The sequence below is a fragment of the Pan troglodytes genome, chromosome 8 (assembly GCF_028858775.2).
Source record: "Pan troglodytes isolate AG18354 chromosome 8, NHGRI_mPanTro3-v2.0_pri, whole genome shotgun sequence".
In the NCBI taxonomy this organism is placed as follows: domain Eukaryota; kingdom Metazoa; phylum Chordata; class Mammalia; order Primates; family Hominidae; genus Pan; species Pan troglodytes.
Genome location: NC_072406.2, coordinates 134,957,547 through 134,979,757, shown reverse-complemented (window position 1 = coordinate 134,979,757; position 22,211 = coordinate 134,957,547). Strand labels below are relative to the sequence as shown.

At 38.9% G+C, this 22,211-nt stretch overlaps 1 protein-coding gene across 1 annotated transcript; it reads right to left on the bottom strand.

The window, feature by feature from the left end:
* Nucleotides 1-2,205: 2,205 nt before the first annotated feature.
* On the bottom strand, nt 2,206-8,046 carry LOC100609261 (putative uncharacterized protein C10orf88-like). The gene is given in 3 exon segments (XM_016919547.4): nt 2,206-3,136; nt 3,138-3,437; nt 7,785-8,046. Coding segments are annotated over 3 exon segments (564 nt in total). The 5' UTR covers nt 7,938-8,046; the 3' UTR covers nt 2,206-3,025.
* Nucleotides 8,047-22,211: the final 14,165 nt, after the last annotated feature.

Here is a 22,211-nt window from a genome sequence, read left to right as displayed (position 1 = left end):
CAGTCTTTCACCATTAAGTATTATGTTAGCTATAGGTTTCTTGTAGATATCCTTTATGAAGTTGAGGCAGCTCCTCTCAATTTCTAGTTTTCTGAGTTTCTTTCATCATAGATTGGTGTTAGAATTTTAAAAATACTTTTCTGTGTTAATTTATATAGTCATATGAATTTTCTTCTAGTCCGCTGAAATGGTAGATTACATTAACTTTCAAAATGGCTGAAATGGAGTGTTTTACAAATGTCAACTAGATCCTGATGACTGATAGTGTACTATTCAGTTCTATATCTTTCCTATAATTTTGTCTAACAGTTCTATCAATAACTGAGCGTGGGGTGTTAGGTATTCAACTATAATTATGGTTATGTCCATTGATCCTTTTGTATCTATCAGTTTTCTGCTTCATGTAGTTTGAACCTCTGTTTACTGCATACCCATTTAGGATCACTATGTCATTGTCTTTTTATTATTATGTAATGTCCCTCTTTTTATCTAGTGAATTTCTTTGCTCTGAAGCCTGCTTCACCTGATACTAATATACGACTTCTGCTTTTTTAAAAATTAATGTTTTCATGGCATATCTTCCTACTTTTGACCTACCTATGTCATTATATTTGAAAAGTGTGTTTTGTCAACTGTATATAGTTGGGTTGTATTTTATAATCCATTCTATACATCTCTTTTAATTGGTGAATCTAGCCATTTATATTTATAGTAATTATTAAAATATAATTATCTTAGATACTTCCTCTACATATATTAAGTACCACATCATATGGTGTTATAATTTTTACTTCAACCATCAAATATGATTTAAGAGACTTATGAGAAGGATAGCCTGTCATATTTACCTCTATTTTTATCCATTCCATTGATCTTTCTTCCTTTCTGAAGTTCTAAGCATTCTTTTGTCATCGTTTCCTTGGATAACTTGCTTTATCCATTCTTTAAGGGTAGGCCTGCCAGTGCAAAATAATCTGTTTTCATTTATTTGAGACTGTCTTTACTTGCTGTTTGTTCCTAACGGATATTTTTGCTGGATATACAATTTGTGACTCACAGTTCTTTTACAGCACTTGAAAAATATGCCTCTTCTTATTGGCCACCATAATTTCAGATGAGAAATCAGCTGTCAACAAACTTGGTATTTCTCTATGAGAATATGTTGTTTCTCTCCAGCTTTCTTTTAGAATTTATTTTTTATTTTTTCATTTTAAAAAAATTATGATATGACTTGGCATAGACGTATTTGAATTTATCCTGTGTAGGACTTACTCAGCTTCTTGAATCTCTGAGTTCCTGCCTTTCCCCATTTCAGCTTTGGGGAAACTTCAACCATTATTTCTTCAGATATTTTTTCAGCTCCAAACTCTCCCTTCCTCTCCTTATAACACCCCAGCTAGAAAATTAAAGTATCGTCTGATTTTGCGGGGCAGTGGTGACATCACCCTGGTAGAACTGAAGTACTGCTTGTTTCAGCTGAGCAGGGGCTGGAAGTTTAACTTCTACTCGGCTCTGTTGATACCACCCAGTAGCAGAATTGGAATGCTGCCCACTTCTTCTGACTGAGAGATAGAAGAACAGCTCACCATTTAGCTTGCTGATACCACCCCAGTAGAGAAACCAGAGTACAACTGCCTCATTCAACAGGGCAGGCAGGAGGGCAGTATTTCCACTGGTGTTTGATTGGAGTAGACAAGTATTATTGCATGGTTTTGTTTTGTTAGGACTCCCTTTTCCTGGTCCTTTGGTTAGAAGGAATAGGCTTTTCTTGAAGCTCTTAATTTTTGTCCCCACTGGTTGTCCCAGGTTGCAGACTTCTTTGGCACCCCATCCAAGATATATGGAAGGCAAAAAAACTCAACATTGCATTGCTCCTCAAATCCCACAGTCCCTAAGCAGTCTGACTTCTTTCTACCTTTCACAGTCCTTGTATGTTTCTTCGTTGTGCTATGTCCAAGGATTTTTATTTGTAAAATGAGGATCTGAGAGGAATGGCAATGTTCTATCTCAGCTGGACCCAGAAGTGTCCCAAGCAGTTTTTGAATCCCTGTATACTGTATAGTCTTTTGATTTTTTTTTTTTTTGCCATTACACATAACAACTAGTTATCATTGATACAGACTTTCAACAATTGAAGACTATGCCATCTCATATAACAAGTAATTATCATTGATGTAGACCGCCAATTATTGAACACTAATGTTATCTTTCTATATCCTAAGAACCACCTTTATTTAAATAAATTAAATTCCTAAAATTTTAACACTGTTGGAAACCTTAAACAAATCTCAACCAATACAAATATCTAACTTTACACATTGAAAAAAAAATCAAAAGTTTTAACCAGTAAGGCAAAATAGTTAAGCCAGGTCTCTGACTGAGTCCTGAATTCTAGCCTAGTGCAATATTTCAGCACGCTATATCTATGTAAAGAATGGGGAACATACTAAATACTCAGCCATTCCTCAATCAAATGAGGACTGTCACAAACTTGGAATTATGAGACCAGGGTATAAGGGCCTATATGCTATAAATAATTAGAATGTTAATACATTTTTTGATGACTTCAAAATTAGCTTAGGTCAAATGTGATTTACAAAGAAAATCTGTTATGATGGCTCATTTGGTACAATCAGGAAAAAAAATATACATATTATGGTTCCCACAGCTGCTCTCCATTCGTATGGATCACTTTCAACTTCAACCATTAGCTATGCTTGTAACTCACAAAATGCCTGACAAGTGTGCAACACCTCCAGTTACAGGCACAGGCACTTCTTTCAAAACAATCTATTCTCTGTAGAATAGTTATTACCTACAAGTATATTAATAGTAAGCTGTAAAAAAAAAAAAGCTGCTAGAATTTTCTATTGAAACAGATTTTAGGCAGTACTCATTGAGACAAACCTGCTTCTTTTTCTCTTCATCTAATTCTCCCACCTACCAAATCAAAACTACATCTGTGTTAAAACAATACTTACCCACCACCAAGAATGCCTTCATCAGGCTTGGTGATGTTTTCCTGTCACTCGGCCTTACGTCCCACAAGGAGATAGTTAACTTGACTACATAAATTCTGGAGAAAAGGCAGCAACTCAGAGTTAGATATATTTGAGTTGTCATTTGCTTTCTTTGGTTAAGAAAGGGGATGTTGCATTTTTAAGATCATTTTCAAGAAGGGAATGGTTTTGTGGCACAATTTTACACTCATCAAGCTTTGTAGAATTCTCTCCACTAGATGCCTGTGTACTTTTATCAATGTACGCTTGTAAGTTTTCAGTCACGTTTCCAGATGTCAATCCAGTTCTAAAAGGGAAAGGTGTGGAGGATGACTTGTCTAAGGCTCCTAAGGCAGATGAGCATTGTAGTCCAGTCATTTGCTTGTATCCAGCATTGCCCAACACCAACTGAAGCTGCTCTTCAATAGGAATACAATTCTAAACAAGATAAATAAGTAAATGTTAATATTAGTAATCTTGTCAGCTACCTTTTAGAGTAATTAACAGCTAACTTTTGGAGTATGAGTCAGGCACTGTGCACTATTTCATCTAATCCACAAAACATCCTTATGAAGTAGGGTAATATTACTATCACTTTATATTAAATTAAATTGAGGAGACCAAGGCTAAAGGTGGCCTGGCCAAAGTAACACAGCCAGTAAGTGGCAGAACTGCAACATGAACTCAGGCCACTTAACCCCACAGTTGGGGCTTTTAATCATTTAACTGTAGTTTTTTCTAAAAATATATTAAAATAAATATAGAATGGTTAGTAAAATGGCATTGGCATATTTCAATGTTTCCACTACAAAGACTTCTTTAATTTGCAGTAATAAAATGCAGTACTCTCAACTGAGTCACAAGAATTGACAATTTTCTTAGAAGTTTCTGCTTAGCAGTGCTAATCATAATACCAAAAAATTTGAGGAGCCTAAATACTCACTAATCTAGCAGTGATTAAATAAGTACAAAATACTCATAAAGTGACATAGTATATAGTTATTAAAAATGACATAGGGATATACTTCTTGCTTAGAATGTGGCCCATCTCATGTTAGAGGAAAATGACTATAGAGCAGCATAAAGGAACATGAAAAATATTTATGCAGAATTGTGTCAATATATATGAATATGTAAAGAACTATATATGTGTGTATACACATAACTTCATATATTGCATACACATAATTTCATATAAGTGACATTTCTGAAAAATCAAGTGTTTTATCTCTGAATATCTTATGGGATTTATGAAATAAGTTTTACTTACAAAACATTCATATATCATTTTGAAAAAACAAGAAAAAGTTATTTTTATTTGGAAGGGGAAAAAGTAAACAGTATAAATCATAATGGAATATATTTTGAGAAAATGGGGTGCACCATTCTTTCATTCAGATAATATTAAATGACAACAGTATACTACACACTTTGATATGGAATTCCTACTCAATATTCTAAATTGTGAAGCAAAAACAAAGCCAGCAATCTAAACTTCAAACACAAGGAAATAAGAACCTTTATATTTATCAAGATATCACACAGATGACCATTTCAGACTTACATGACTCAGAGTACTAAACTTTAGTAAAACTTTCAAGAAAGCAAATAATCTCAATTCAGAAGTAAAGCTGAGGGGCTGAGACTTCCAACACAGGTCCCCAGGTGCTTCCTTTCTCCAGGACAGACCCTGCCTAGACAATGTGTATGGTTACACCATCACACAGGAGTTGTTTTAGTCATGAAACATCCCCATTTTATGCTCAGATAGTTACAAAGCTTATATGACATTTTCTAGGGAGACAATATATAGATGTCTGGTTTGTTAACTCCATAAATAAGAACTTTCTTACTAGGAAGTAAGTCTTTTATTAGCATATTTAAAGGAAGAATTAACATTATTTCTTCTCCAGGGTGTTCCCCAAATGTCTCCAGATGTAATGATTTAGAGTGTGTGCTGGGGGGGACAGGGGGTGGGAATTGGTTACAACACAATCTACTGACTGGAAGGAACATGCTTCTATATGCATAGAAAACTCTAGACAGATAGAGTCTATATTCATAATACACTATGCATAAGACTCATCTGGAGATGCTTGTTTAAAATACTGATTCCTGGATCCCACTCCCTAGGATTCAGGGCACTGGTGAGGGCCAAGAATCTGCATTTTATAAACATTTCAAGAGATTCTTGAAGTTCATTATCTCTTTCTTGAAATAAACCCATGTTACCCTGGGTACCTCCACATTCCAAAAACCCATTTACTATCAAATCCCTGAAAATCTGATTTCCACCTCATCACTATTCAAACTGACCCCCCGAAGATCTCCAAGGAGTCCTTAACTGATAATCCAAAGGGCACATTTATCGTACATATATTCCATACCATAAACAAGAAAGACCAGGTGTCTATTGCATAAAGCTTATTTTAATGAGATAAACAGACCAATACATAAACAACAGTAAAAATAGTCAAGAGGGCTCCGAAGAAAACATGATATAGATTTGGAGGGAAAGTCTACTTAAAACTGGGTGGTTAGGGAAGATCTCATTGAGGCTGTAACATTTAAGCCAAAATCTGATAGGACAGTCAGTTATGCCAAGATTTAGGGAAAGAAAACAATTATAAGTGTAAAGGTCCTGAGGAGGTAGAAACACATTTGGATATTTATAGAATGCATACATCAGAATGTCTGGAGCAAGTTGCCCAAGGAAACATGGCAGGAGATGAGGTTGAGGAGGCAAGAAGGGCCTACACCTTAGAGATCAGGGTCAGGAATCAAGATTAATTCTAAGTGTGATGGGAAGCAGTGAGAAAGTCTTACACAGGATGAGAACTTTGAGGCCATTCTGAGTGCACTGTGGAGAATGGATTTTAGCAGAGCTGGAGGACCAGTTAGGAACCTCCTGAGGTATCCAGGTGAGATCACGGTGTGGGAGGAAGAAAAGTACACATTTCCATCTTTTTTGGAACTCTTCCTTCTGTCGTTTCCATAACTTCAGCTCTCCTTGTTCTCTTAACTCAGCCCACATGGTAATAGCGGTACTACATTAATATCTGTAGGCCACACATCTACAAGGAGTTCTTTACTTGCGTTATTTATTTTAAATTTTTACATCAATCCTGTGATTGTTACAGTGTTACCACTTAGATTTAGATTTTGCACATGAAGAATTTATGTTAAAAAAAAAAAATGAATCAACTTGCCCAAAGGATGCAGAACTAAGAGGAGACAGGACAAGAGCTTGAGATAATTTTACCTGACATCAAATCCTTTCTCTTGCTACTCTATCACTCTGCTACCTTCTACATTTCTGGTTCCTTTTTCCTCTCCCTGTATCTGTACAAATGCAGCTATTCTCCAAGGATCTTTCTTCCTTGCTTCAGTCCCTCTCTTCACCACACTCCATCAGCTACTGTGGATACACCTCTAAACTTCCCTTCCAGCCACTTAAGGTTCATTCCATTTCTCCTAATCCTCTGTTTTCAGATGTTTGCAATATCCTCCCAGGGAATGTTTTATTCACAGCTAAAACTCAATATTCCCAAAACTAAACTTTTCTTCCCCCCAAGCATCCTCCTTCCTTGGGTTGAATTTCGATTATTTGTATTGCCATCCTTAAAGCCTCAATTTACCATTTGACTCTATTTTTCTCCCACAACACCAATATGAAGTTAGTTGTAAAGTCCCAACAGCTCCATTGTTTTAGCATTTCACCATCCAGCATCATGTTACTATGTTCAATCTTAGACCCTCATTCTCGCTCATCTGGATGAGGGGAATAACGTGTAGCTGGTCTTCTCCTTGTAGTCTCACTTTCTTTTGATTTACCTTACACATGACGGTGGAAATACTTACAAATTTAATGTAGCACTCAGACAGGGTGTGGTGGCTCATGCTGTAATCTTAGCACTTTGGGAGGCCAATGCGGGTGGATCACTTGAAGTCAGGAGTTTGAGACCAGCCTGGCCAACATGGTGAAACCCCGTCTTTACTAAAAATACAAAAAAAAAAAAAAATTAGGTGTGGTGGCAGGCACCTGTAATCCCAACTACTAGGGAGGCTGAGGTGGGAGAATCGCTTGAACTTGGGAGGCAGAGGTTTCAGTGAGCCGTGGTCGTGCCACTGCACTCCAGCCTGAGCAACAGAGCGAGATTCCACCTCAAAAAATAAGTGAAGTAGCATTCAAAGCTCTCACTATGACCTAGCTGAAATCTACTTTAAACTTCCCCTATTCCCCTTCTGCTTCAGAGAAATGAACTACTACTCATTTCTCAGCTACATCCAATTCTTTTAGCATTGAAGATTTTATTCAGCCTATTTTTTGTCTGAATTGGCCTTCTTCCAAATTTACTTGCCTAATCCTGTCCTTTAAAGGCCTAGATAAAAATACCACTTCCTTTAGTGAGCCTTTCCTAATCTTCTTCATCCCTCCCCATTTATATGTCCTAGAATGTAAATCCTTAAAGACAAATTATAAACTGATATCTTTGCATCATGAAATGTACTCAAACTAGTGCCTTGTTCACTAAGAAGGTGCTTAATAAATACTTGCTGAATGAATGTGTGAATGAATTCATGAAAAAGTGTGAAGATTTGTAGTCAAAATATTTTGTAGGAGGGCAAGTCTATGAAATGTTATTTTTTACACAAGTAAATAAGGATAACAGTTAAGTCAATTACAAAATTTCAAAGAAAAAATTTACATCACTACGTGTACTTATAAAAAGCCATTACTTTTAATTTTTAATGGTATCTGGAAAGTCATCCATTTCTACTTACCCACTGCTGAAACCTAACCATATTAATCAATTGCTGAGCTCCAGGAGATAACTTTGACCCCATAGATTCCATTATGGTTTGGATCCTGTCCAGTTCTATTCTTGATTTTACAGCAGGAGAGCCTGTGGAATAATCTGCTGAAACTGCTCTCATGTGTATCACAACTTTACTGATGAACACACACTGCCTTTCACCAAAGGAGCGCAACTATTACAATACAAAGTTCAGGAAAATAAATAATAATATTAAACAATATTCACTATTTAAGGTCACTCCTTTGTATTATCAGCAAGAGTAAAGTATTCAGGAAAACAAATATAAACTTTAAATATATTTTCAAGTTTTCCCTAATACAGTAATGGTCAGAGGTTTCAATTTATTATGAAACTCAGAAGAACAATTTATATAAGACAATGTCATTTTCAAACTAAAAAAAATACTAAATATAAGAAAGAAGGTAAAATTAAAGTTTCATTTATTTAAGCAACTCAGAATAGACTATGCCAATCTGATACTTTAACATACAGCCGCTTACTATAATATTCTTTAATACAAAATAAGAGTGTTCAGAAGCCCATCCAAAGTGTTTACTGAATTACTAAATATAAATGAGCCATTTAGAATTATAAGGCAGGGTCAAGATGGTCTCATGTAACCCACTGGTTTACACATTTAAAAAGATGAAGTTAGAGGTCATTTTCTAACTTGTCAAAGGATTACCCAATTAGTAAAAGTCAGGCTTAGAACCTAGCTCTCCTGGCTGTTATAACAGTGCCCTCTCCAATGCTTTATGCTGCCTCTCTTCATTCATGTTTATGAACCAAAAGACATTTCATGTGTGGCACCAAAAACAGTATCAAAGTGGAAAGGAAACAGGATTTAGAATGAGATAAACCAGAGTTCAGTTATGAGTCTGCTCTGTATAGCCTGTATGATCCTGGACAAATGCCAAAACGTAAATCAGAATGAACATGAGGGAGGATCACATCGGTGATTTCACATGGTGGTTGGAATTATGTGCTAAAATTTCCAATGAGTGAGTATTTGAAAATATTCATCAGTAACTATTTTTGTAACTTTCATATTCTGCTGCCTCAGAATAAGCTTTAGTAGGCTTGGGATTTTCCTAAATGAAATGACCCTTTGCACTCACATATACTTCCATAGAATAGTTACAAAAAATACTCATCTTCAGAGAGACACACAGAACCATAAGTAACCCAAAGACACAGGTCAATTCAGACCCATGGCACCAAAGACGTGACTATCCTTCACAATTAAGAAAACACTGTTAAATTTAAACAGTCGCCTCTCATCCTCTCTCTTATCCCCTTCCTGCTTCTTAATCCTTATAGCCTTTCTCACCACCAAACAAAACACAATTTTATTCAGAGTGTGCTCATTACCTGTCTCATCCCATTTGAATATAAGCAACACAAGGGTAGTTGCTCCATTTTATTACTGCTGCTTCCTAAATGCCTACTACAGTCTGTATCTGGTATCAGTAGGCACTCAAATATTTGTTGAATAAATCACTTTATTTAAATGACTTTGGAAGCGATTAATATAGACTACCTAAAACAATGTCTTGGAACAATCTGATCTGTAAGTTTGTTACTTGCCTGCTATAAAAATCATTAACTTTTTCCTTATTCTTTTTATTTTTTTTTCTTTTTTGAGACAGAGTCTCCTTATGCCACCCAGGCTGGTCTCAAACTCCTGGGCTCAAGGGATCACCCTGCCTCGGCCTCCCAAAGTGCTAGGATTACAGGCATGAGCCACCATGCCCGGCCAACTTTTTCCTTAAAGTAAGTCTCACAACCCTGTATAATGTGGAGACAAAAAGAATACAATGCTTTATTTTCTTTAGTCTTCTAATTTACCCATGAGGTAGGTCCAATGAAATGTAGAGATTTTCCCAAGGTCACTCAGGCAGTAACTAACAGAACTGCATTAATACTTTGGGCTATTTGTAGCTCAGTACTCTTAGACTCTGATGACATCACTAAAGTTCACCTCGACAATATTTTTCATATTCAGGGTACCAGTCCAAATAGCTTTTAGGTGCTTTTCTCTGCAACTTCTCTAATTCTTGTCTTTTTAAATATAATGGGGCCAAAACGTGGTTTTCTTGGCACCATAGTTTCATATAAACAGGGACTAAGTTGGACTAACTATATGAACAAACCAACAGTACATAAGTATATTATACATACATTTGCAATTGTCAAATTAGTTAAAATTTAGTGATGGCCTACCTTTATTTTACAGGCATGAGTGGAGGATGCCAATATTAAGTAATTTTTGTAGAAAATAATTTCGTGTTTACCGAAAATAAAATAGAATAAAAATTATTTTTTCACTTATATAAATTATCATTTTAAACAGCTGCAGTAAAAAAAAATTGTTTCCAGGCCATTACTTAAATCCTGAGATTCAGTTTGCCTGGTAGGGGATAAACAGTTGAGATCCCTTCTCAAGTGACCTGGTTAATAACCCTATGTCGTGTATTTATTATTTCCAATATGCACAATATATAAAATTGTTGACGTTTTGATTTATATTAAGGCGAGATTAGTGTAGAATGTTCCTATAAGGGACTAGGGAAAAGATCAAACTATAACACATTGAATATGGACGAAATAGGCTGGTGTGGCACCACCTTGGGCTTGTAGGTTCCTTACAAAATATGTGATCAAAGTTCCAGACTGACTGTCAAATTAATTTCTGGAAAACAGACCATTGTGAGTTTATGGAGAGAGTCAAGAAGCAGCAATAAGGACTGCACTCTTGCCTGGACACTTTAACTAGTATGACCCTCTCCAGGCTCACCTCCCCTTTATTAGCTCTAAATTTCTGCATTCCTAAAAATGAGGAAGCGGAACTAGATTGCCTAGAAGATGCTTTAATGGTGTAACCTTCTATGCTATAGTAGGTTTTTATCTTCTCTTCTCTAATGTAAACATCAATGTCAGAGAGTCAATCAATATTGCAAAAGGTGAACAGAATAAAAACACCAATTCAGAAGAACACTTTCCCGTGTACAAGTCACACACCTACCATCCAGGACAGTACAAACATTCTTGCCCCTACTGGTTCCACAGTACTCCTCTCCTAAGTACACTTCCATATTTCTTGCTGAACTTAAAATGCCAATAGAAGCGATTTCTTCACCTCCATCAGGGCCACACCTCAGGTAAAGGAAGCAGGGGTTTTCATCTCGGTTGTTCAATCTTCTCTTCTAAATCACCAGAATCTGGCTGAGAAGAAAACAGGTGAAAACATCACACAGTATAGTTTCTGAACATGGCTCAAAACCCACTTGTTAGGCCATGAGGTTTATTCTAACAAATGCTCAACACAGAATTCATAAGGAAATGGAGGCATCACACATCAGGGCTTCCCCCTCTATTTTTTCCTCAATCATCAACGTTCTACTCAGTCCCCTGCAATTGATCCTCGGATACATTACTGGACACCTACTGTGTGCACAGGAGTAGGAGCAGAACACAATAGAAGACAAAGTGTATCTTTTTCGAAATTAAGTCGACGGCGGTCTTCTATAGCTGGACTTTTTACACAGCCTGTTTTGGTGGAGAGGAGGTGGCTTGTTTGAGGGTAGATGGGCGGACTGACTTTGACAGCAGCCCTGACGACCTGTCACGCCTGACGGGGACGTTTATGAAATTCCAAGTCCTGGTCACCTTCCCCCGCTCATGCCTCGGGGCCTCGGGTACTTCCCGGCCAGACCCACCCCGCCTCCGCCCACCCCGGTCCTCGCCTCCACCTCGCAGCCCCGCTCCCCCGCAGAGACCCGACACCAACTGCTCTCCTGGATCCCGGACTCAGACCCTCACGGTTCCCCGAGGAGCGCGGCAGTCGCCGAGCGCAGCGACCCGGTCCCCGGCGGCCCGGCGCACCCTGGCGCACGTGGCGCCAGAAGCTCCTCCCAGTCGAAGTCGCGGGCGCGGAGACCAGCCCGGGTGAGGAAGCTGTGAGTTAGGGCCCCGCCTGCGGCATCCCAGGAAGAGGCAAGCGTGGGGCGGCGGGTGAGGCCCCCGTCCTCGGACCGCGTGTCCACTGCGCCGCCTCCTGCCAGGCCAGCCCAGCCCTGGAACCTCTCTTCCAGTGCTTAAGTGTCGGCCAGTGCAGCGCAGAAACGGGCAGGCAGAGCGACTCCCGGCTCACATCATTTCAAATGCCCGCCACTTCTGGATTTTGGTGAGAACCTGCACCAGAGAAACGCATGCGCATAAACCAACTGGACTCGAGAGGCGTTCAAACTTTGCTCAGGAAGCGCAAAAGAGCGGAGCATGCGCACTGGCAGCCCCTCGCTCGGCCTTTGGAGACTATGCGCAGGCGCGGTGCACTGCGCGCGGGCACCACGGCGGTTTTTCGACGCTGGCGGTGGACGCAGGCAGCATGGACCACGGTTGCTGGGCGGATGGGGAGCGTCTATGGTCAGGTAGGTGTCGTCTCTTCGCTCTACGCGATGTGCAGGGCCGACTCCTGACCTCGTTCTTTCCCGAGTGGACGCCAGGGCCTTTTCTGCCTCCACTCCGTCGGGTCTGCAGCATTTGTGGCAGCGAACGCGGCGGAAGCGCTGTCCATTCGGGTTAATTTTACTCCGAACTCTCCCTGCCTCTCTCATACACATTCTCGCGTTAGAGGGGAGTTGAGGTAGATACTGAACGGCGTTAGTGGTGGACGTTGGGCCACACGGGCCTTCCCCAGGTGCCATCTCATTTGATGCTCCCTGATCCTACGGCGTTGCCAGGACTGTGCTGGATGCCCTCGTGACAGAAATCAGAAGGTTGAGAAAGATCCCAGGTGTTTGGATGGAGCGGTCGCCTGAGGGAGTTTTCCAGATGCCCCATGGAATAGGAAGTAGATCTTGCCTCTTTCTTCCTTTTGTACTCCAGATGCATTCTAAGTTGTGTACACCAGACTTTCTGTTCTTTATGCCCAGCCCATTGTAGTCATAAGTTAACTTTGATACATGTCATCATAATTGGACAGTCTAAAGGAAAATAGGCTTTTTAGAATTACCTATCTGAAACTTCATGAGCAAGATCAATACTATAAGCTGGATTTTGACTTCCTTAAATAAGGCAGAAAGCCTACAGCATTTTGTCGTCTCCCCTTTCTTTCAATCTCGTATGTTCAGTATATCACCCAGTCTTGTTTTATTTTTGGTTTTTAAAGAAAAACTTCCCTGTCTTTCTCCATCTCTGCCTCTCTGTTTTGAAATACTAGCTTTCATCGGAACAATTCCAGGAGTTTCTTTACTGGTCGATAGTCATTATCTCCTCACCTGCGTTTCATTTTCTGCACTGCCCTCTAATCTTTTATCAATTGTCCTGATGCTTGATGCTTTCTGACTGAATCACCATCACCATTACTTTTTTTTTTCTTTTGAGATGGAGTTTCACTCTGTCACCCAGGCTGGAGTACAGTGGTGTGATCTCGGCTCCTGCAACTTCCGCCTCTTGGGTTCAAGCGATTCTCCTGCCTCAGCCTTCTGAGTAGCTGGGACTACAGGCGTGCACCACCAGGCCCAGCTAATTTTTGTATTTTTAGGAGAGACAGGGTTTTGCCATGTTGACCAGGCTGGTCTCAAACTCCTGGCTTCAAGTGATCCGCCCGCCTCGGCTCCCAAAAGTGCTGGGATTACAAGCGTGAGCCACCGCACCTGGCCACCATTACTTCTTAACAGGCATACAAAGCCCTTTATCCTTGACTTCTGCCTGCCTCCTAGACCCCCCAGCTTTTGTACATGCTTTTCCCTCTACCTAGAATGCCCCTTCTTTTGGATAGGAAAAATCCTGTTCATCATTTAGTGCCAAGCACAGCCCTCCACACTGTGAGAGAATTTGTCAGTAATTTCTCTCTGCTACACTTAGAGTTTTTAGATACTATAATTCTCTTCTGGTATGGAGCTTTACCAAATAATTCTCACATTTGTTTTCCCAACCATCTGTACAGTTGTTGAAAATAGGAATTGTTTTGTGCCTAGTAGAGATTGAGTATAGGTTTGTTGTATGGAATTTATGATAGAGATAGCAATAGAGGTTGTTTGGGAACTCTATCACAGTATAAGAGGAGTAGAAAGAGGTGAAACTGGCAAATTCAATCTTATTTTCAAAGCTGAAAAAACTTTGCAAAAGTTAGTGAGAAAATTATGACAGTGAAAGAGATCTGAGCTAATCCATCCCCAGTCTTGCCTTGATTATTCTTGGTCTTTTGGGACATTTAGGCTGTAGTTTAAATTATCATAGGCCTTCCCCCAAACTCAACTGCTTTTGCATCAGGGTGGCAGGAGGAGAGGAGCCTGGGTCCTGCTAAGGTGCAGACATGAACTATTATCAGTTATTATTCAGAAGGTTATAAGATATGCAACTTCCCCAATTATTCCTGCAGATAACACCACTATTGTAGATTGGCCTTTTGAGATATCTTTTCAGGTTTTTTTTGTATGTCTGACACCCACCATTCTTACAGCCCCACCCAGAAGTGACTCAATGTGCAAGAGGACAGCTTCACCCCTTGTGATTTCATCTCTGCCCCAACTAATCAGCAGCAAGCCTAGCGACCTCCACCACTTCCCCCAAACTGCCTCTGAGAAATCCCTAACCTATAAGCTTTGGATGAGAATGATTCGAGTACTAAATCTATCTCCCTCATGGTGTGGCTGGCCTTATGTCTATTAAACTCTTTCTTTACTACAATGCCATGATCTTTGTGTAGCAGGCAGGAAGAATCCTTCAGATGGTTACAAAGCCAGGGTGTTGTGCTGGTGCCTAGGTGACCTCAATTTTAATGTAATAAATTACTCTTGTCGTGAATGGCAAATGGTATTTTTTGCTTTATTTTTATTTTTTCACTTGAAATAAAGACTAAGGCATATCTTTGAAATCTTTCCACCAATATCACAATGTATTTTTTTGGCTTGACTGTTTTAAAGAGAAGTTTATTGTATATAACTTGTAGAATTTAGAGTAGAATCATATATGTATCTACTGTTGCTAACAGAGTGCCTTTGCATAGTGGCAATCAAACACTTTAGTCCCAGGACCTTTTACCCTCAAAATATTGAATATTCTAGAAAGCTTTTGTTTTTGTGTGCTCTTTTCTTATTTTTTAACACTTCTGGTTTCATCTGTGACACATAAACCACTTAGAAGTCAATCACAACTGTCCTCACAAGAAAAAAGCTGAACAAATGGAACATTAACAGCCTTTAAAATATCCGTCAGATAATGGAGGTCACAAAGCAAATGGCCACCCCCAAACTGGATAGGCAAATACAGAAAATCACAACTGATATCAGCATGCTAGGAACAGAAATCCTCATGAGGCAGCAAATGGTAGGAACACTTAAAATGGTCATTGATGACTTGCTGGATGCTGAGTGTGAGTTAGCTTGACAGTTAGAAACTCCTGGGAGACCACTCATATGGTGCCCTTACACTTTTGGGAGTTTTACTTTTCAGAGCTGCAGCAGATTCTTAGGACAAGGATTGGATTAAAACTCCCTCCCGCTTTGTGCAGAAGGAGGGGGCAAAGTAACCTTTTTGAAAACTGCCCTCAGCATTTTCCCTAACAAAAGCCTTCTCTCAAGGGAAAGTACTTTACCAGAGCCTTATCTGTTCTAGGGAAAGGGCAATTAGAAGATTCCAGCCCCCTCTAGCCTTCCCGTTGTTAGTGGTAGTGAATCTGCAGGGGGCTGCAGCAACCTCAATTCTTGTCAGAAGAAAGAATTCGACCAAGGGTCATAAGGAAGAGTGAGAGACCAAGACAAGTTTTAGGGCAGGAGGAAAATTTTATTTAAAAGCTTTAGAGGTGGAACAAAAGGAAGTAAAAGTACACTTGGAAGAGGGCCAAGCAAGCGCCTTGAGAGATCAAGTGCGTGATTGGACCTTTGATTTTGGGTCTTACATGTTGACATGCTTCCAGGGTTGCATTATTTCTTGCTAATTCTTCCCTCAGGGTGGGCTGTCTGCATGCTCAGTGGCGTGCCAGCACTAGGGCGGGGCTGTATGCGTAGTGTGTTTACTGGAGTTGTATGCATGCTCACTTGAAGCATTCTTCTCTTACCCATCAAATGTTCTTAGAAGGTCATATACCAGTTAAACTCTGCCATTTTGCCTCTTAGTGCACATGCTTGAACCCACTTGCCCAACTCCTGAGATCTTATCGGCAAGCCGTTGATCACCAGTTTCAGGGTTTTTTTTTTAATTAGGAGACTGCCTTTCCCTAGTGCCAGCTGTGACCAATTATTATCAGACTACATTTTATTTAAAAGGAGTCTCTGGGGATACCCAAAGACAATGACAATGTGGAAACTCAAAGCAAGAATAGTAGATTGAAGCCTCTGACACTGATAACTACAGCAAACATTAAACACAGCCTAACTTCTAGTCAGATTGACATGAATCAAGTAGCCTGATTACCTCAGTTTCTATACATTCTTCCAGATATATTATGTCTGGCTTTCAACAAAGATTTACAAAGCATGCTAAAAGGCAAGAAAGAACAAGAAACAAAGGAAATATCAGAACCATTCTTACATATGATGCAGATTTTGTAATTCTCAAGTAGGGAATTTAAGGTAGCTATGATTGATATATTAAGGGCTCTAATGGAAAAAGCAGATAGCATGCAAGAGTGAATGGGTAATGTAAGCAGAGATATGGAAACTCTAAGGAAGATATAAAAGGAAATGATAGAAGTCAAAAAACAACGTGACAAATGAATGCCTTTGATGGGTTTATCAGGAGACTGGACAGGCCAAAGAATAAATGAGCTTGAAGAACTGTTAATAAAAACTGAAAAGCAAAGAAAATAGAGATGAAAAAGTAGACTATCCAAGAACTGCTGGACAATTATAAAACTTGTAATAACATGTATAATGGTAATACCAGAAGGAGAAGAAAGAGAAGAGAGTAGAAGAAATATGTGAGAAATAATGGTTGGGAATTATCCAAAATTAATGACACCAAACCCGTTCTTAGAGCAGGAAGCTCGGAGAACACCAAGCAAGATAAATACTAAAAGGTCTGTACCAGGGGTGTCCCTGGGCCACCCTGGAAGAAGAAGAATTGTCTTGGGCCACACATAAAATGCAGTAACGCTAGCAATGGCTGATGAGCTTAAAAATTGCAAAAAAAAACCTCATGCTGTTTTAAGAAAGTTTACAAATTTGTGTTGAGTTGCATTCAAAGCCGTCCAGGGCCGTATACAGCCCACAGGCTGTAGATTGGACAAGCTTAGTCTGTACCTAGGCATATTATATTCAAGATGGGAAAACCAAAGTCAAAGAGAGAGTCATTGAAAGGAGCCAGAGGAAAAAATACACGCTATAGAGGAACAAGAATAAGAATTATATTTCTGATTAGAAACCAAGCAAGAAGGGACTGGAGTGAAATATTTACAATGTTGAAAGAGAAACCCCACCAACCTAGAATGTATCCACAAGAATTACCTTTCAGAAGTGAAGGAGACTTAAAGATTTTCTTAAACAAAAGCTAAGGAAATTTGTCAGTGATAAACCTGTGTTGCAAAAAATATTAAAATAAGTTCTCCAGAGGGAAGGAAAATGATCCAAGGTCATGAACTTGGATCTATATAAAGGAAGAGCATCAGAGAAGGAATAAATGAAGGCAAAATAAAATCCTTAATGTATATGTACCTAACAACAGAGCATCAAATATGTGAAGCAAAAATTGATAGAACTGCAAAGAGAAATAGACAAATTCACTGTTACTGTTGGAGACTTCAACAACCCTGGATCAGTAATTGACAGTTTCAGCATGTAAGAAAATCAGTAAGAATATAGTTGAACTGAATTGTACCATCTGTCCACTGGATCTAATTGGTATTAATAGGACACTTCAACAATAGCAGAATACACATTTTTCTGAAACACTCCTGGAACATTTACCAAGATAGAGCACATTCTGGGCCATAAAACACCCCTTAACAAATGTAAAAGAATAGAAATTATACAAAGTATGTTCCTAGATCACAATGGTATTTAATTAGAAATTTGTAACAGGAAAATACTTGAAAAATCCTAAAATATTTGGAGATTAACAGACATATTTCTAAAATAACACTTGGCTCGAAGTTTCAAGAGAAATTTAAAAATATTTCAAACTAAATGAAAGTGAAAATACAACTCATCAGAATTTGTAGAATTCAACAAGAGCAGTGCTTAGAGGGAAACGGAGAGTACTGAGTACATGTTGGAAAAGAATGATCTAAAATCTGTTATGTAAGCTTTCACCTTAAGAAACTAGAGAAAGAAGAGCAATCTATAGGCACACCTAAGAGATACTGTGAGAAATTGCTATCTATGGCTACTAAAGCCTTATGAAATGTATTTCTTATACAATAAGACTTGAAAGTTGAAATTACTCCTTGATCCATGGGCTGCAGAATGGATGTTGTGTTGGTAGACATGAAAACATTAATCTCCTTGTACATCACCATCTGAGCTCTTGGGTGGCCCTGGCCAAGCATCAGTTAGCACTAATGTATTGAAAAGAACTTTTTTCTGAGCAGGAGGTCACAGCAGGGAGCTTAAAATATTCAGTAAACCAATGTGTTGTCATCCTGGTTTTGTTGTTCCATTTATAAAGCAAAGACAGAGCAGATTTAGCATAATTCTTAAGAGCCCTAGGATTTTCAGAATGGTAAATGAGCGTTGGCTTAAACTTGAAATCATCAGCTATATTAGTCCCCAGCGACAAAGTCAGCCTGATTTTTGAGTCAGAATCAGCTTTGAAGCCAGGCGTTGACCTCTCTAGCTGTGCAAGTCCTAGAGGGCATCTTTGTCCTATAGAAGTCTGTTTTCATCTATACTGAAAATCCATTGTTAAATGTGGCCACCTTCATGAATTATCCTAGCTAGAGCTTCTAGATAACTTGCTGTACCTTCCTGTTACACCTTGCACGTTTATGTTATGGAGATGGTTTATTTTTTAAACCTCATGAACTGACCTTTATTAGCTTCAATCTGTTCTTTTTTTATTTTATTTTATTTTTGTATTATTATACTTTAAGTTTTAGGGTACATGTGCACAACATGTAGGTTTGTTACATACGTATACATGTGCCATGTTGGTGTGCTGCACCCATTAATTCGTCATTTAACATTAGGTATATCTCCTAATGCTATCCCTCCCCCCTCCCCCCACCCCACAACAGGCCCCAGAGTGTGATGTTCCCCTTCCTGTGTCCATGTGTTGTCATTGTTCAATTCTCACCTATGAGTGAGAACATGCAGTATTTTGTTTTCTGTCCTTGCGATAGTTTGCTGAGAATGATGGTTTCCAGCTTCATCCATGTCGCTACAAAGGACATGAACTCATCATTTTTTATGGATGCATAGTATTCCATGGTGTATATGTGCCACATTTTCTTAATCCAGTCTATCATTGTTGGACATTTGGGTTGGTTCCAAGTCTTTGCTGTTGTGAATAGTGCCGCAATAAACATGTGTGCATGTGTCTTTATAGCAGCATGATTTATAATCCTTTGGGTATATACCCAGTAATGGGATGGCTGGGTCAAATGGTATTTCTACTTCTAGATCCTTGAGGAATTACCACACTGACTTCCACAACTAGTTTACAGTCCCACCAACAGTGTAAAAGTGTTCCTGTTTCTCCACATCCACTCCAGCACCTGTTGTTTCCTGACTTTTTAATGATTGCCTTTCTAACTGGTGTGAGGTGGTATCTCATTGTGGTTTTGATTTGCATTTCTCTGATGGCCAGTGATGATGAGTATTTTTTCATGTGTTTTTTGGCTGCATAAATGTCTTCTTTTGAGAAGTGTCTGTTCATATCCTTCACCCACTTTTTGATAGGGTTGTTTTTTTCTTGTAAATTTGTTTTGAGTTCATTGTAGATTCTGGATATTAGCCCTTTGTCAGATGAGTAGGTTGCAAAAATTTTCTCCCATTTTGTAGGTTGCCTGTTCACTCTGATGGTAGTTTCTTTTGCTGCGCAGAAGCTGTTTAGTTTAATTAGATCCCATTTGTCAATTTTGGCTTTTGTTGCCATTGCCTTTGGTGTTTTCGACATGAAGTCCTTGCCCATGCCTATGTCCTGAATGGTAATGCCTAGGTTTTCTTCTAGGATTTTTATGGTTTTAGATCTGACGTTTAAGTCTTTAATCCATCTTGAATTGATTTTTGTATAAGGTGTAAGGAAGGGATCCAGTTTCAGCTTTCTACATATGGCTAGCCAGTTTTCCCAGCACCATTTATTAAATAGGGAATCCTTTCCCCATTGCTTGTTTTTCTCAGGTTTGTCAAAGATCAGATAGTTGTAGATATGCGACATTATTTCTGAGGGCTCTGTTCTGTTCCATTGATCTATATCTCTGTTTTGGTACCAGTACCATGCTGTTTTGGTTACTGTCGCCTTGTAGTATAGTTTGAAGTCAGGTAGTGTGATGCCTCCAGCTTTGTTCTTTTGGTTAGGATTGACTTGGCGATGCGGGCTCTTTTTTGGTTCCATATGAACTTTAAAGTAGTTTTTTCCAATTCTGTGAAGAAAGTCATTGGTAGCTTGATGGGGATGGCATTGAATCTGTAAATTACCTTGGGCAGTGTGGCCATTTGCACGATATTGATTCTTCCTACCCATGAGCATGGAATGTTCTTCCATTTGTTTGTATCCTCTTTTATTTCCTTGAGCAGTGGTTTGTAGTTCTCCTTGAAGAGGTCCTTCACATCCCTTGTAAGTTGGATTCCTAGGTATTTTATTCTCTTTGAAGCAATTGTGAATGGGAGTTCACTCATGATTTGGCTCTCTGTTTGTCTGTCATTGGTGTATAAGAATGCTTGTGATTTTTGTACATTGATTTTGTATCCTGAGACTTTGCTGAAGTTGCCTATCAGCTTAAGGAGATTTTGAGCTGAGATGATGGGGTTTTCTAGATTTACAATCATGTCATCTGCAAACAGGGACAATTTGACTTCCTCCTTTCCTAATTGAATGCCCTTTATTTCCTTCTTCTGCCTGATTGCCCTGACCAAAGCTTCCAACATTATGTTGAATAGGAGTGGTGAGAGAGGTCATCCCTGTCTTGTGCCAGTTTTCAAAGGGAATGCTTCCAGTTTTTGTCCAGTCAGTATGATATTGGCTATGGGTTTGTCATAGATAGCTCTTATTATTTTGAGATACGTCCCATCAATACCTAATTTATTGAGAGTTTTTAGCATGAAGGTTGTTGAATTTTGTCAAAGGCCTTTTCTGCATCTATTGAGATAATCTTGTGGTTTTTGTCTTTGGCTCTGTTTATATGCTGGATTACATTTATTGATTTGCATATATTGAACCAGCCTTGCATCCCAGGGATGAAGCCCACTTGATCATGGTGGATAAGCTTTTTGATGTGTTGCTGGATTCGGTTTGCCAGTATTTTATTGAGGATTTTTGCATCAATGTTCATCAAGGATATTGGTCTAAAATTCTCTTTTTTGGTTGTGTCTCTGCCGGGCTTTGGTATCAGGATGATGCTGGCCTCATAAAATGAGTTAGGGAGGATTCCCTCTTTTTCTATTGATTGGAATAGTTTCAGAAGGAATGGTACCAGCTCCTCCTTGTAACCTCTGGTAGAATTCGGCTGTGAATCCATCTGGTCCTGGACTTTTTTTGGTTGGTAAGCTATTAATTATTGCTTCAATTTCAGCACCTGTTATTGGTCTATTCAGAGATTCAACTTCTTCCTGGTTTAGTCTTGGGAGAGTGTATGTGTCGAGGAATTTATCCATTTCTTCTAGATTTTCTAGTTTATTTGCGTAGAGGTGTTTATAGTATGCTCTGATGGTAGTTTGTATTTCTGTGGTATCAGTGGTGATATCCCATTTGTCATTTTTTATTGCGTCTATTTGATTCTTCTCTCTTTTCTTCTTTATTAGTCTTACTAGCAGTCTATCAATTTTGTTGATCTTTTCAAAAAACCAGCTCCTGGATTCATTGATTTTTTTGAAGGGTTTTTTGTGTCTCTATTTCCTTCAGTTCTGCTCTGATCTTAGTTATTTCTTGCCTTCTGCTAGCTTTTGAATGTGTTTGCTCTTGCTTCTCTAGTTCTTTTAATTGTGATGTTAGGGTGTCAATTTTAGATCTTCCCTCCTTTCTCTTGTGGGCATTTAGTGCTATAAATTTCCCTCTACACACTGCTTTGAATGTGTCCCAGAGATTCTGGTATGCTGTGTCTTTGTTCTCATTGGTTTCAAAGAACCTCTTTATTTCTGCCTTCATTTCGTTATGTAACCACTAGTCATTCAGGAGCAGGTTGTTCAGTTTCCATGTAGTTGAGCGGTTTTGAGTGAGTTTCTTAATCCTGAGTTCTAGTTTGATTGCACTGTGGTCTGAGAGACAGTTTGTTATAATTTCTGTTCTTTTACAT